This window comes from Meriones unguiculatus, chromosome 10, assembly GCF_030254825.1.
Source record: "Meriones unguiculatus strain TT.TT164.6M chromosome 10, Bangor_MerUng_6.1, whole genome shotgun sequence".
Taxonomy (NCBI): Eukaryota; Metazoa; Chordata; class Mammalia; order Rodentia; family Muridae; genus Meriones; species Meriones unguiculatus.
Genome location: NC_083358.1, coordinates 97,123,750 through 97,140,649, shown reverse-complemented (window position 1 = coordinate 97,140,649; position 16,900 = coordinate 97,123,750). Strand labels below are relative to the sequence as shown.

The following is a 16,900-nucleotide window of genomic DNA, read 5'->3' as shown; positions in this document are numbered from 1 at the left end:
TCCCCCCTGCTGGAAATGGGCTCCCATTTGAGAAGGCTGAATATGCGGAGGGTGCTAAAGTGGAACTAAATGTCTCCCTAGGAAAAAGCACAATCGACAACCTTTGTAGATGTACATACTGAGCTACTGTGGAGCGGGGCTTAGGGTGGTGGCATGTGAAAAGAAGAGGAAAAAAGAAAGGACCTTCATTTTTGTTGTTTATACATACATGTTTTATATATATGTGCATAAATATATTGTTATATAATAATACATAAATATATTTATTTAATTATATATTATATGTTGTTATATATTATATATAAATATATTTATGCATATATAACATGTAATTTCTGTGCACTTATAGGTCTTTTCAAATGACAGTAGTGCCTCTGCTGAATTATTTTATTAGTTGAATAAGTGATAAAGATGGGGCCAGGCTTGGTGGTACATGCCATCATTTGGGAGGCATAATCTCTGAAACATTGAGGCTAGCCTGGTTGTACAGAGCTAGTTCCAGGACAGCCAGAGCTACACAGAATAATCCTGTTTCAAAAACACAGAGAAAAAAAAGTGATTAACAGCTAGGAGATTAAACATTAACTGGAATATCTCTGTGTGGTGAATTATGAATGACTTTATTTCCTTTACTTCCTCGTCCAGCTTACATTTTCTATGACGAATGTATTTCATGGATAGAAGATGGAACTATTTGAGTGAAAACTATCTCACGGAGATGACTGTTGCTTTCTTTTTACATGTTTTCTGTATTTTAGATATAATATACCTTCCCCTGTTTCATTTCCCGATTCCCCTCGCAGCTGCTATAAGGCTTATTATTAATCTGCCGTTGTTGACTAGACAGACAACACCAAGCCATTCACTCCCTGCTCCTGCTTCCCATCATTTTAACAGTTCCGCCTGGAAGCAGGGGAACCCAGCCTCTAACTATCCAGCCGTACTGCAAAGACTGCTTAGCGAAACTTCAGTTATGCCGATTGGGTTATAATTAACGTCTGTCAGTGTGGGCTCTGAGCTCTTGTTTTAAGAATACTTTGCTATGTCTTTATATTTAGTTCTGTTGGAGAAAGCAATTAGACTTCCCCATCACCCATCTGGTGCAGTGACATTATCATCTGCTTGGCTTACTTTGTGTGAGAGAATGGAAGTTTCTTAGTCGTCTGTGATTTGGATGAAGTCTCTAAATCCTGTCTCTCCCAAATTTTATTCTGGGGATCGCTGGCCCCTTGTAATTATGAGTTTAATTACACAGCTGAGTGACAAAGGATTGGCTAACCTACCAGAGAGCTCATCCCTGGGGAAGACTGATTCTCCCTTTTTTAGTAGCCACCGTTGCCTGTAGCTCTTCCTCTAGGGATGGGCCCTAGTGAGACACCTCCTATCCATTTTGGATTTCAACAAGTGTTGTCACTGTGGAGGTCCTGTTCAGGTGGACATGGCATTTCATGGTGCAGCTCCTTGTCACATATAGAGGATACTGTCTCGTAGCAAATACCCCTGTCCTCTGGCTCTTTACATCTTCCTGCTCCCTCTTCTATGATGTTCTATGAGCCTCAGATTTGGGGGTTGTGTTGTAGATGCATCAGCTGGGGTTGGGCACTCCATGGTCAGTTACTGAGCAACATAAATGGATTTAGTAGGAAACACTCTCTCTCTCTCTCTCTCTCTCTCTCTCTCTCTCTCTCATACACACACACACACATACATTTAAAGATAAAGAAGAGGTCGTGAAGTTGAGAGGGATCCAGGGAGAGTGAGGAGGAGTCAGAGAGGGGAGTATGAAATGGAAATTATGTAAATACAGTCCTCATGAATGACATCCTCAAAATAATAAATGTAAGAAGATAATAAAGGTCTGAATTATTTGAGGAAACCAAGGACTGTGCGGGAGTGGGTAGCATTTCTAAATGAGTTTCACTTCCTTTTCCCTAACAGCATGTCTTCGATGACCTCAGTGGCTCAGTGTCCTTGTCGTGGGTTGGAGACAGCACTGGGGTAAGTAATATTCCAAACCCTTCAGTCTAGCAAGATTACGTACTCTGAGATGGGTCTACACTCTAAATATCATTATTTTCTGAAAGTCTCTGCAACCGTAGTCACAGAAAATCTGTATTTTGAGGACAGACTTTCAGGAAATTGTAGTCTGTGTGGCTTTGCTTTAGAACTGGGAACCATCCAAAGCAGTCTTGAAACTGCTGTTATCCTTCTTAATCAGGGAACGGGGTTGGGTGGTGGCTCGGTGGATAGTATCCCATTAATGTCTGCATTAGTGTGAGGTACATGAAACAATGCCAGAAAACTATGCAAGCACAGCTGTGGTTCTGGAAAGCAAGTTGTCAGGGCTGAGGAGATGCTCAGTGAGTAATGTGCTTGTGCAAACATGAGGATGTGAGCTCAGATCCCCAGCACGCATGTAAAAAGCGGCATGTGGGTTGGAGAACATCCCAGCAGTCAGGAACACACAGTGTTCTTGCTCCCTGTTCTAGCACCCACGCCAGCAGGTTCACAACCGCCTGTGACTCCAGCTCCAGGAAGTTCAGTGTCTCTGTTCTCTGAGGATGTAAGTCCAAATACCCCCCCACAGGCACACACTCAGACATGATTTAAAATAAAATTAAAAACGAACGGCTGGGTGTGGTAGCGCATGCCTGTAATGTCCCGCTGGTGAGACAGAGGCAGGAAGACCATCGGAACTCACCGGCCAGGGCATGTCATCTAGTGAGGCCGTTGTCAGTTCAGTGAGAAAACCTGTCTCAAAGAAACAAGGTGAGGAGCAATGGAAGAAGATACTCACATTGACCTGTTGCCTGCACACACGCATGAACATGGGCAAACACATAAGCCCCACACATACACACAGAAGCAGGTTGTTTCTTACAATTACCCTTTAAACTTCTAATAGAATTTCCTTTACTGTATCTCAGTTTTTCTCAATTTTGACCAATGCCCTAAATTTCTATGATTTATTCACTTAGCTAAGATAGTTGGTAACTCTAACTACACACAGAGAGACACAGGCTCATGTAACCTGCATAGCCTTAAATTTACAACATGGCTTAAGCTGGCCAATTAACTCCTGATCCTCCTACCTTCGTTCCCTAGTGGTGGGGTTACAGGCGTGCACCACTGCACCCAGCTAGAATCTTCTTCTCATGTATGTTTTTGCATAGAAAAATAATTACTTACAAAATGAATTCCATGCAGAACTAGCAACGTGGAAGAGAAGATGCCCAGACATGGTATGTGACATGGTAGCATGCTAACCTCTGGGAGCAGAAAAAAAAAAAGTGAGAGTATTTTATGATTATTTAGATACAAATTAGAGACATCTTTCCTTCTTATGTACTTGAGCATCCCTGCCTCACGGCTTCCAGTGTGAGCAACGAGTCAGATCCTCGCAAACCCATCTTCTTTGGTTCTTCCTAGTTTTCAGATACGATGCACTACAGATTTCTAGAAAGCAGGGCTGTCACCAGTCTTTGCAGCACAGTTTATTATCATCATCTATCAGCGTGTGGTTGCTGTGTCTTTCATTTCTTATCGACAGAATGCTTTTGTCCCCCTCCAGGTTATTCTCGTCCTGACTACTTTCCAAGTGCCACTGGTAATTGTGAGTTTTGGACAGTCCAAGCTTTATAGAAGGTGAGATAACATATCTCAGGGACATTTGGCTACGCAATGCACTGGGTCGGAGGTTCCACCTTTTCTGGTCACAGTAGTTCAACAGTTCATTTTGATCTTAAAATTCCAGCAGACTGATGCACGGCCCACTTTTGGATGACAGTTTAGCAACCTAAAGAAAAGTGGGAAGGGCTTAGCTTGAAGATGAGCTTGACCTACCAGAGGGGTGGAATAACACAAGACAAACGGGAGAGTCTACAAGCATGTGTGCACATGTTAGTCTCATGGATTCTTACTGTCAGGAAGGCAGTGTGGATTTTCTGTCTCTCTATATTCTATTTCTATATATACCTATATGTTAAATATCTCTGTTAAGCAAATCTGTACCTGATGTTTTGGAGTCTAAGCTGGTAATTTTTATATAAGATGGTGGTCATTTCTGCTTAAGAAGGCGTTTCTTAGATCACCCTACCTCAGTCTACCTCATTACTACAGTTCACGCTAGTGGCAAGGGTGGAAACACGGGTCTATGACATCCGTGTGTCTTCTGCAGCCTGAATAGTAGGCTCTTTTCCTCATGAGGATTAAGAGCAGCTAATACAAAAAAAAAAAAAAAGAGCAGCTAATACTGTAGAGTAAGTGATTATCTTCTTCACTCTGTGTATCTATCCCATCTCCGCCCAAGGAACCTGAATGAATCACAAAATCCCCGCAGCAGAAACACCACAGGCGCCAGAAGGCCTTTGGGAGCCCCAATCATTCTTCACTTGATTGTTCCACAGCAGGTCTCGGCCCAGGGCCAGGGAACTGATGCTGAGGTTCTGAAATGCATCAACCAACTTCCCTCTCCCTATAGGTGTGATCTTTGACTTCTGCCCAGGCGACTGGAGCCAGAACTTTCTATTCAGCATGGCAATGTTGGCTTAACATAAGCAAATACTGGGGCTGAAGAGATGGCTCAGCAGTTAAGAGCACTGACTGCTTTTCCAGAGGACCTGGGTTCAAGTCCTAGCATCCACACGGCAGCTCACAATTCTCTATAACTCCTGTTCCAGGGGACCCAACACCCTCACATAGACATACATGCCAATGTCAAACACCAAAGTACAAAAAATAAAAATAAACACATTTTAAAAAATAAGCAAATAGTCCTGTAGGCCAAGAGGAAGTCATATCTCAGAATTGCCAAAGCCCCATGAAGGCTGGGCACTGTATCAACTGGACGCTTGGGCTGGTGGCTAGGTTACTAACACATAGTAGCATAGTAGGCAGGCATAACTGTTAATTGAATGGATGGATGCATGGATGGGTGGATGGATGAATGGACGGGTGCATGGATGAATGGATGAATGGATGCTTTGGCTTCTGTGAGTTTTTATACTCTTCTTATAGACTGTCAGTACACTGTTAAAAAAGCCCACAGCAGGCACCATTGTTTCTGCGATTAGAACAGTAGTTAAATAACCACAGATAGGCCAAGGGTCTCCTGCTTGGGCAAGAAAAATTCTATTTAAAACTTTGTATATTGGTCATAGTAGCTGTTTCTAGCACTTAACAATCATTGCTATAATGAAGTCTTCCCCGGCACGGCCTTCCTCACTGGTTATCTGTCATTGTCTTAGAGGTATCATCGTAGTAAAAGCATTTGGAAACTCTAAAAGGAAGAACAGCTGACTACAGCCGAGTGTCATCTTAGTTTATTTACAATTCATTATCTTGATTTTCCCTGTCAGCGTTATATCTCTCTGTATTGACTTGGGAAGCAACCTAGAAAAGCAAAGGGCTGCCAAGTTTTAGTTGGCAAGCAGGCTGGGGGTGTTGAATCTCTGCACTGCCGTTTACAGATAGAATAAACTTGGACAAGTCACATGGCCTCCTAAGCCCCTTTCTATTAGCTGTTAAAGGAGGACAACAGCAGTGCTCACCTCAGGGTTGCTGGGAGGTAAGGACTCTGTAATGCTTGGCATGGAGTGACCTTGACTTGTGGCCACAGGTGACATATAGCCAGCTACTGTCGTCACTGCCTCAGTTGTCAAAGTCAATGAGAAGTCTTCCATGATGGTTGGTAACAAGTGATTGTGCCCAGATTCCCCCGTTACTCCTGTTAAGGCAGAAGCTCCGCTGTCAGTAATAGCGGCAGGTCTCCTATGCTGGTTACCCTCATTTTTGTCAGACTGACATGGTTTACACTGTTGGGTGATTAGTTAGAATGCAGCCAGTTTTTGACTGAAACTAATGTTTCCAGGATGCATCTCCCTGCTTGTGTCACAGGGATGCTCATTTCCAGTCACAAATGGAAGGCTCTTCTCTGATTATTGATGGTTTCATATTGTGAAGACTTTTATTAAGCTACTCCCTTTCTATGTTGGAATATCTTCCATGCACAATGCTTCAAGCCAGTTTTTCTTTTATGCCTTACTATTCTTTTTTTTTTTTTGTTTATGTTTGTTTTGTTTACTACGATGTTTGTGAACCATGTGGCTGGAATTGGAGCTAATGAGCTCCTGAGTCAGACAGTGGCAATGAACCCCATCCATCCTTTTCCTTTTCAGTAATGTGCTTACTGGGGCATAGTCACTGTTTAAATACTGACCACAGGCTGATTCAAGCCTGATTGTGCCCAAAAAATTCCTCTTTGCTAACACACCCCTTACTAGAGTGCAGCCCAGCTTGCCTGTGATTACGGTGTCATGTTACCAAGGCTCTTTTTCTTCCAAGTCCCATCACTGTTGCTGCCGTAGTCTTTACCAGTCATTCTGAATATCCGTTCTCTCTCCTCACTGTGAAGTGAAATCAGACTCTGTCCCCTCTCTCAGAGTTCAGGAGAAAACTGTGAATATGCGATGTTGCCTCTGGGCTGGCCTGGCCTGAAAGGACTTTGTTTAGCACGCCAGCCAAAGGGCACCTGTTACTTCAGAAATGCAAAGGGGAGGGGCCGGCTACTCAGAAAGGGTCCTGAATGCCTTTCCATTGCCCAATCACAAAATGAAAGCCTGCAGAATCCGCTCCAGTGCCTCTTCTGTGTTTCACAGCTTTGATGAGCATAGTTTATCGAATTGCCTTTGTTCAGGAGAGCTTCATTTGGGATGCAAATTATAGGATAGGTAAATGTGTGCCTCCTGCTGGGTGGAGTTAGGCATGAAGGCACACCAGAACACAAGGGAACTGTCTCTGCTGCCTCCAGAGAGAAAGGATACCAGGGAAGGAATTGTTGAAGGAATGGGCAGATCATAAGTTAGAAGAACACTGTTTTACATCTCCAGCCCCATGTGCCAGTCTTTCAAAAATAGTTCTGTTAATTCTTTGAGAATTCCACACATCGTATTTTGAGCATATTCATTCCCCTCCTCCAATTCCTTCCAGATCATGACACATCCCATACCCACCAGCTTTGTGTTCTCATTAAAAAAGACCAACAACACAGAATCATCTCGTCTAGTTAGTTTTGGGTGTGTGGCATCAGCTACCTACTCTTAAAGAAAATTAACTTCCTCTCTTTCAGCAGCTACTTCAGCTAGGTGTGGGGCTTCATGACAACCTCTACCCCTACGCTAGAATTCTCAGTGGCTTGCACAGGTCTTGTGCATGGTGTTACAACTGCTGTGAGTTCATACGTACAACTGGCATTCTCGTCCACACTCATTGCTGCTCTAGTCACAGCAGGCAGGAAATGGAAACAGCCCGTATGTCCATCAATGGATGAATAGACTATAAAAGCGTGGTGCATTTACATAAAGGAATAGTATCCAGCCACTAAGAAAAATAAAATTATTAAATGTGAAGGTAGGCGGCTAGAGCCTAAAATAATTATCCTGAGTGAGGTAATCCGGACCCAGAAAAACAAATGTTGCATGTTTTATCCCATGTGTGAATGTTCGCTTTGAATCTCCAGAGATGTTTGTTTCATTTGGAATACCCAGAGAAGTCAGGAAATTAGTAAGGGGCCATGGTGAGAGAGGCTAGAACACCGTGATAGAAAGGGGAAAGTTGGAGCAGGAAGGATGAGATGGGGCACAGGGTGGGAGGTGGAAGAGGGACTACAAAGAGTTAACTAACACTAAAAATATTCTTTAAAAAAATCACATGAAAAACTCCTACCACAGAAGAGTCCTAAAGCATACAGGTTATATAGGCCTAAAATTACAGCTATTGGTCATTATTCTTGGCCACCCTCCAAAATTCTACAGCAGGATCTCATTGCTAAAGATAGCACATACTTAAGTCACAAAACATGGCAAAGCCGTCCGCGATGCTTTCTTTTGCAGTAGATAGCAACCCATACAGAGAACTAAAAGTGGTCAGGGTGCGAGGAAGAAGACCGTGGAGAGCTCAGCCCTAAATGGGACAGCTGTGTTCCTCTTAAGGTCCAGGTATCATTGTGGACGAGGGAGTGGAAAGACCGTGAGAGTCAGAGGTGGTGGATGACAAGGAAACTGTTTTCTGTGCTAGCCTTTAAATAACAGGCTGTTTAGTTTCCACCACGGTGGGAAGAGAGAGGCGGAAGGATCGTGTGCTCATTGCCGGCCTGGGCTACGTGGTGTGGGACACCATGACAAGCAGCAGGCACGAATATGTGCATCTGTGTACACACATGAATATGGAAAGTTCGTTAGATAATGGCATGTTGCCTTTAACACACTTCGATTTCATATACCCAAGAATTGTCAAGCAGAGCAAATGAAAGGTCTCAAATACTCAAATTTCTCTTATTTTACAGTTCTATGGTTTTGTTTTCTGTGCCTTACTATTTTTCCGTTCGAATTTTTATGTTTTCCATAGAGCACATACATTTCCCAATAATTATAAAACACAATAAAATATTAAAAATAAAAACAAAGTTTCAGGTCCATGATTTCTTTGGCACATATTAATAAGCTACATTCTCCTGATATTTAAACTGAAAATCTCAGTGTAATTGGTTCAGATTATTTGTAACAGTTGTGTTTTATAAAATTGTCACAAATGCTGACTCAACTGAGCATGGTGGCACACACCTTTGATGCCACTCAGGCAGCAGAGGCAGGCGGATCTCTGTGGGTTTGAGCCAAAACCAAACAAAAACAAATGGTGAGTCAGCAGATGCTGAATTATTGTCCCCACAGGAAATACATGGCGAGTTTCCTGCAAATCTCTCTTCATAGTATTTGCCGCCCGATCAACATGTAACCCTGCTCCACCGTGTTTCTATTTTAAAACACTTTATTTAATATGTGTTGTCACTTCATTAAATTTGAGGAGTAGCACAGCACTTGCTCAGATGAAGTTCACCAAACACACATGCTGCCTGAAGGAGGCACATCTCAGTTTCTCTGTGTTCAGGAACAACGATACATCACTGCTGCACACGGTGGGGGCGGGGGGCAACAGCAGGCTGCCAGCAAAAAGTGCAGAGCTGTACCACCCCGGCCCCATGGAAAGGATCTTACAGTGTGAACGTGGACACCATAGGAAGATCATTGTCTTGTTTGGAGGTTTTGGGGGTGGGGAGGGGCCTTAATATGTAAGGCAAGAACTTAATATGTAGGCAAGAACTCTACGACGACCTCTATTCTCTGTCCAAACAGCACCCTGTTTAACTTCTGTTGCAAACAAATCTTTCTTTCTTTCTCTGTCTGTCTGTCTGTCTATCTGTCTTTCTTTCTTGTTTGTTATGTTCTGTTTTTTGCTTTGGGATTTTTTTTCTTGCAAATGTCTGCCAATAGGCACAAAAGCACCATGAGTATTGAATTTGAAATTACAAATAGGTTTAAGTTCATAGGCAGCTTGCAATAAAGAATGTGTGAGAAATGAAGGCCAACTATATAAACATTCCCAATTAGTGGAAACTATAAAACTGTAATTATTTTTTAATTAGTCATCATCAGCCTTACATCTTTCATGTTAGGATCTGTAGACTTAATCACAGAAAAATGAGTAAAGGAAATAGACACTGGATAACCTGAAAGCATTTGAGGTGCATGCTGGGAAAGCCTGGATTGCTGTGAGTACAACTTTATAGATGAATCCATTGAGGAATCAGAAAGAAAATAAGGAGAGCTTATGTCTGAGAATTCTCTGTACTCCGTACAATGTTCTGTATTCCATGTCAGAACATTGTTAAAATATGGATGCAAAAGCCACTATGATTAGGTCTCAAACAGAAACGGAGCATATGTCACTGGACAGGGGAGAAAAGACAAAGCTGTCTTATGCAATGGCAAAGAACTTGGCTGAGTTGCATTCATGATGTATTGATATATAGAAGACGGAAGTTACCAGGGAGGATGGAATTGGAAATACAGCTGACGCATTTCTAAGCAAGGTGTTGACGTTGCAGCTTGGCTTCCTAACAACGGACAGTAAGATGCAAAGGGAGAGAAATGGCTTAAGACGGAATTGTTAAGAAAAGAAGCAGAATTTAAGGATTAAGATTAAGCTGAAAATCCTCAGTCCGTCCATACTCCGGAAATTGTAAGCATGAAGGAGATGGTCAAGAGGCTGTTTGATGAAGAGGATTAACCACCAGCAGGAAACCACTTTTCAGTTTGAGGAGGAGATGGAAAGGGACAAAGGAGGGCTGCCAGGCCTCTTGAATTTCATAGGCTAGGCCTAGAGTTATTCAGCTAAAGTGTACCATTCCTCAAGACCAGAAAGAATGTGCTCAGAAACAGCTCAGAGGCCACCAAGGCTGCTTCCTCAGGTTGAACTAGGAGGGGAGAGTATCACAGGCTCAGTGGCCACCTCCTTCCGCCTGGGCTGTGTGTGCAAAGCTCCAGAGCCATTATACTTGGAAATCACCTGGCTTGTTTCATTTCATGACTAGAAGTTTGCTGAGACTCACTGGACCTTGAGTCTCACCCATATCTGATTTAGATGGTATCTGTAATTTTAATTTGTCAACCTGCTACAATTAAAGCACCTGAGAAGAGTCTATTTATTTACTCACTTATTTTGAGAGAAGGTCTCACTTTGTAGCTCTGGCGGGCCTAGAACTCATTACGTAGAACAGGCTGGCCTCAAACTTGCAGGGATTTGCCTTCCTCCGCCTCCTGAGCCCTAGAATTAAAAGCATGTACTATCATGCCCAGAGTTGTATAGATCAGGTTTGCCCGTGGAGGATCTTCTTGATGGTTAACTGATGGGAGAAGCTCCAGCCCACTGTGGGTGGCACCATTCCTTAAACAGGGGCCCCTGAACTGTATGAGGACGCACCTTATGTTGGTAACTGATTAGAACACGAGAGCAAGACTCTTACTGACAGGATTAGTGTCATTTAAAAGAAACCCCAGAGATCTCTCTAGCCTTCTGCCCTACAAAATTACAATGATAAGGTCGTGGTTCAAAGCCAAATGTGGCTTACACCTGTAATATCAGTACCCGATAGACTAGGGCAGGAAGATGTGTTACACAGTGAGTTCAAGCCTGGCTTCATAGTAAGACCCCAATTTAAAAACAAACAAACAAACAAAACAAATAAATAAAAGATGGCAGGAACTAGACCTCACCAAACATGGACTCTCCCAGTGACCTGATCTTGCGCTTTTGGCCTCCAGAATGCAGTGCTCCATTACAATAGCCAGGTGACTTAGACAATTTCTGTTCTATACACAGTCGTGTGTGGTGATGTCTGGAGTTTGTGCACATGTCCACACCACAGACATAGACTAAGATGATCATTTGTTTTTGGTCACCAGAACATGTGTCTGATATGTGAGCTTGTTATTAAGAAGACACATTTCTAAAGCAGATGGTTTTACTGGGTTCTCACGGTTAGCGAGCATTTGATTACTATTTATAATTATATTGTCATATGGAGTTTGAAAAATAAGATTTTTTTCAGGATGTTTTATTGATTTCCAGTTCATGCTGATGCACGTAATATGCTGACAGAACCCTACCTAACTCCCAGAGGTTAGCTGTAGTCCATTTCCTCAGCTTAGCCAGCTGAAGTAGCAGAGGGTTGTCATGATGGTTTGTGGTTGCTGTTCACTGACGTGGCCTCCTTCTTCTGGCGGGGAGGGGCATGCTCATTGTACTGAGTTCTTAAAAAGCAGGCAGTTGTGCCAACAGGTTTGTGAAGGTTCCCTGGGGATGTCATGAAAGAAGGAAGATTTGTAAGCCAGAGATAAATCAAGCACCCTGCAGGCCTGGGCGCTGCTTGCTGCTTGTACACATCCCCTGCAGGCTGCCTGCAGATAAGTAAAGGTCCTGGACTCCGAGGCCAGAGCTGGGGCAGGAGAGGAAGCTGGTGGGTGGTGCCCACTCCCTGCTTTATTTGTCTAGCAATTGGGTATGTGTTGTGCATGGTGTGTGTGTATATATGTGTGTGTGAGAGAGTGTGTATGTATGCATGTGTGTGTGTGTATATGTGTGTGTGAGAGAGTGTATGTATTCATGTGTGTGTGTGTTGGTTGTGTGTGTATGTGTTTGTACTAGTGTGTGTGAGGAATGTGTGTATGTGTTGGTGTGTATATGTTTGTGTTGTTGTGTGTGTATGTGTTGGTGTGTGTGTGTGTTTGTGTTGGTGTGTGTATGTTGGTAGGTATGTGTTGGGGGGGTGTCGCTGTGTGTGTATTGCTGTGTGTGTGTGTAGAAGTCATCCTAGTAACTCTAAGACATGTGGATTACCCTATCATCCTCAGAGACTGTGCAAGCAGACATAGGCATGTCCCCCGTGCCTCTAGCTTCTACTGCCAAGTAGAGACTCTGGCAAGAGAAATCAGGATTCCCAAGTTGTAAGAAAAAAAGGACTCCTCACAGATAATGAGAAGTTGACCCTAGTTTAGGGCTAAGAAATAAAAGAATTAGACTGTAGTTTTGATGGCTGTAATTAGCTACTGGGCTTTTGGTAACTTGTCTCCTTGCACCCCCTCTTGTGAGACAAAGGAGCCACATACAATGGTCTCAGCTCTTTGCAATTCTCATGTTCCTTCATTTGTGATTATTTGTTGAGGTTTCTCCCCAAATGGGTAGTTTCTTATTATATAATAAATGTGAACATTACCACAGATTTCTTCTGGCCCTGGGAAACTGGCTTGCAATGTCTTCACTGATAGATAATTCAGAAAATGTATATATCTATTATTCTTTGCTTATTTCATACATACGTGCAGTGATCACACACACCCCATTTATTCTCTCCGGCTCCTCCTGTATCCCTTCCAATGCCATACCCCTACTAACTTAGTCTTTTTCTTTTTCTTTTTCCTTTTCTGTTTTGCTTTTTGATAAATCAGTGATGTCAATGATTGCTGCCTGTGAGTGTGAGGCCGTCCACTGGAATAGTGGGAAATTCACAAGTAGTCACAGCAACAAGGAAACAGGCTTCTCCCTTCCACAGCATCGACCACCCGCCAGTAGCTTCTCAGGGAAGGGCGAGGACTGTAGACCATCTACACCACACCACACACACACACCCCCGTCTGTACGGGGTTTTGGCTAGCTTGATCTTGTTTAGGCTGGCATGGCTTCACGAGCATGACTGCCATGTCAGGGCCAGCATTCCACAGCAGTCCTTCCCAGCCTCTGCACTCTCTCCATGTTTCCTGTGCTGTTCCCCAAGCTCGGCAGAGGGTGGGGACTTGATAATGATTCCCCACTTAGGGCTGAGCACTAAGTCTTTTCTCAGCCATTTGGCCACTTAGGTAATTCTGCCTCGACTGCTGCCCACTGCATAGAGAAGCTTCTCTGACAGAGGTTGGGAGCGGCCCAGATCCTGCTTCAGATCCAGTGCCTTTAAATTTAATAAATATCTTTAGTGTTCTGTGTCATCTAAGGAGGGTTTATGCATAGTATCAGGCCTATCAGATGGTACCAATTGTTTGTGTTCTTATTCCTCCAAAAGATTCCGTTATTTCTCAAAAATCTAAACATGGATTCAGATGCTTCCCAGAGGCTCTGTTGGAATGGAATTTGGGGAAAAACTTCAAGAAACTAAGAGTTGAAGTTGGTCATTTGCTTCCTCTGGTTGTGGTTTTCATGCTACACGAGTTGAAAACTTCTGCCTGGGGATGCTAACCCCACAGGAAGCATCAAGACCACCACTCCTTAATCAGCAGCTCTCCCATAAGTAGTGAAAGTTTATGGGTTAGTTAGGAGCCCTTCGGCTACAGTTGGCAGAGGCCCAGTTCAGACTAGCTTGAGTAACAAGAAAACTGTTGATTCTCATAACTACAGGGAAACAACATGTTTCAGGGTCCATTCTATCCTGTGTTATATGTATGATTTTCTGGGATTACAGAATTACCTCAGTTTCCCTTTCACTGTGGGAAAAAGAAAGAGGGTTTTTTTTTTTGTTTTGTTTTGTTTGTATTATATTCATATGCCATATTGTGGGGCTTCTCAACAGTGGTGCTTCAACATTCGTGAGCCTGCCCTGTGCACTGTGACATGGTCAGCCACCTCTTGGCCTAAACGGTTTTTAAACTGTGATCATCAAAACTATCTCCAAATATTCCACAAGTGGGATCACGGAGCATAACCACCCCACTGAGAAGCACCGGCCTAAAAGAAGGCTGACTGGTTTCAGCAAGTGGCTCATCTGAGAGGAAATGTGTTTCCTAGAAAATCTCAAGGGAAGGCCCTCTTCTCTTTTTGGCTCAACCTTAGTCACTCCCTTGTCCTGAAACTTGTCACTGGTAAGGGAAGTGAAATGTTCCCAAGACTAACCCCACTCTGACTGCGAAAATCATGAAAGGGGGATAAAGTCTCAGAAGTCTGGTGGGTCTCCACACCACACTCTAAATATGCTTCTTTTCCCCTTCTCCCTCTCAGCGAGGATTATGGAAAGAACTTTAAGGACATTACAAATCTCATCAATAATACTTTCATTCGGACGGAATTTGGCATGGCTATTGGTCCTGAGAACTCTGGAAAGGTGAGACTCATTCCTGTATATGAAGTTGGCACTCCATGCCTCCTGAAACACTTTAGTGTGGAATGATCCAGCAGTTCACAGTACTGCATTTTGTTTGTATATATGTGTGCTTGTTTGCTTTTAAGCTTTATTTATTTTATGTAGATGAGGGCTCTATCTGCATGTACACCTGCATGCCAGAAGAGGGAATCAGTTCACATTATAGATGGTTGTGAGCCACCATGTGGTTGCCGGAAATTGAACTCAGAACCTCTGGAATAGCAGACAGTGCTCTTAACTGCTGAGCCATCTTTCCAGCCCCCCACAATAGTGCATTTGTGATGATTAGTTTTCATTGTCACCCAGGAAGAGCCGCAATGAAAGATTGTCTCTATCAGATTGTCCTGTGGGCATGTCTGTAGGGGACTGTCTTGATTGCATTCATTGGTATGGGAAGCCCACTGTGAGGGGCACAATTCCCTAGGCAGAGGATCATGCACTGTGTAAGTGTGGAAAGGATAACAAGCACAAGTAGGCGTGCGTAGACACATGCATTTACTCTCTGCTCTTGACTGTGGATGTGAGCAGCTACACTGTCTTGACTTTTACACAGTGGTAGACTGGAACCTGAACTGTGAGCCAAATAAGCCCTTTCTCCCCTACCGTGTTTGCTTGCTTTTGTTTTTGTTTTTGGTTTTTGGTTTTTTTGTTTGTTTGTTTGTTTGGGTCAGGGTGTTTTATCACAGCAACAGAAATGAACCTAGGATAGCATTTTAGTTTGATATTTCTGTACTGTAAAATTAAACACAGTGATACTGATCATAAAAGAATAGGATTTAGCACAGATTTTTTTTTTCATGGCTCATGTCCAAGATGCACCAAAACCCTTCGTACTTACGTGGTGCTTAGAGCTGCAACATGTCCTCCCTACAACATTGTAATCTTTGGGGAAACTCCATCTCAGAACTAACCAGAGTCACACCACAGGCATGAAGCATTGGCTCCACTCAAGATTTTTTTATAATACTAAAATGATATACTTTTATCATTTCTCTTTCTTTTGGATCTAAAATTTCCTTAACTAATGCATGCACATGCATGCTTCTCTCTGTCTCTCTATGTCACTGTCTGTCTCTGTCACTCTCTATCTCTCCTCTCTCTCTCTCTCTTTCTCTCTCTCTCTCTCTCTCTTCCCAGGCTTTCACAGTATTACTCCCTAACTCTGACCTTTGCGCTCCCTGGCCAGGTGATCCTAACAGCAGAGGTTTCTGGGGGAAGCGGAGGAGGAAGAGTATTCAGGTCGTCAGACTTCGCCAAAAACTTCGTGCAGACGGACCTCCCCTTCCACCCTCTGACTCAGATGATGTACAGCCCTCAGAACTCTGATTACCTGCTAGCTCTCAGCACTGAAGTAAGTCCACTCGAATTTGCCTGTCCCTGTTTACAGTGTCAGAATACACTGACTTTAAAGGACCCTCTAGTGCACTCACGGTAGACTTCTTCCCGACGTCTCCTTGCGATGAAATGTGTAGTTTTACACTCCGTCCCTGTCTGGGTGTGACTTGGGTAGGTCGTCTCTTCTAGGTATGTATGATGTGTAATTGCCATCATATGTTTTTTGATGAACGAATGTCTGCTGCTGGAATAATGAACTGGAGAACAGTTTGCTGTCACCGCCCTTGCGCTACAGAGAACAAGTGTAAATTGTCATCCTCCTAAGATTGCCGTGGTTACCAGAGGAGAGAAAGCTGAGGATAGACTCAAAGACTCATTCTGCCAAGATGAGCCCCAGCCACTTTCTGCTGACAGGATACCTCTGCCCTGCCCCCACTGAGGCTGCTCAGTGAGCTCCTGTTGCCAATATAATTGACATTGACAGACAGCATGTTATTAATTGCTGCATTTCAAAGCAGTAGCCAGTCCCGCCTTTAAGAACCTCTTTTTGCTTGGCTCTCTGACCCGATCCTCTTTGGCCACTCTACCTTTCTAGAAAGTACTTCTTGGTATCTTCCTTAACCCCTCTTACTCTTACCTGCCTTCTGTTCATCTTCCATTGAGCAGCCACTTCTTTCCACTTTTCAGTTAGGATGTAAAGAGTCTCCAATCTTACCTCTTGCTCCGGCTCCCCCATAGGCCAGCAGATTCCTGTCTGGCTGACCCCAGCTGTCTCCAGGTGTGTGTCCCAGAGGTGCCTCAAACCCAGTCCCAACTGAGCTTCTCTGCTCTTGCCTCAGGCATGCTCCTACAGTATTTATAGTAATAAATGTCACAGTGCACCCCCCAGTCCCCAGCCTGATGTTATTCACTCACACACACACACACACACACACACACACACACACACACACACACGCACACGCAACTATTAGAAAAATCTGTTCTATTCTGGCTTCATTTCTGGCTGATCCATTCCTCAAGGGCATCATTAACTCTTACTGAAAT

At 43.5% G+C, this 16,900-nt stretch overlaps 1 protein-coding gene across 4 annotated transcripts in view; it reads left to right on the top strand.

Annotated features, from left to right (window-relative positions):
* Sort1 (sortilin 1) overlaps positions 1 to 16,900 on the top strand; it is a 75,443-nt gene that overhangs the window by 21,634 nt on the left and 36,909 nt on the right. For all 4 annotated transcript variants that reach the window (XM_021631688.2, XM_021631686.2, XM_021631687.2 and 1 more), the window contains exons 2-5: positions 1,939 to 1,998; positions 3,572 to 3,645; positions 14,377 to 14,479; positions 15,705 to 15,869. In XM_021631688.2, the coding sequence (XP_021487363.1) occupies positions 1,939 to 1,998; positions 3,572 to 3,645; positions 14,377 to 14,479; positions 15,705 to 15,869 (402 nt within the window). The remainder of the gene's footprint in view (positions 1 to 1,938; positions 1,999 to 3,571; positions 3,646 to 14,376; positions 14,480 to 15,704; positions 15,870 to 16,900) is intronic.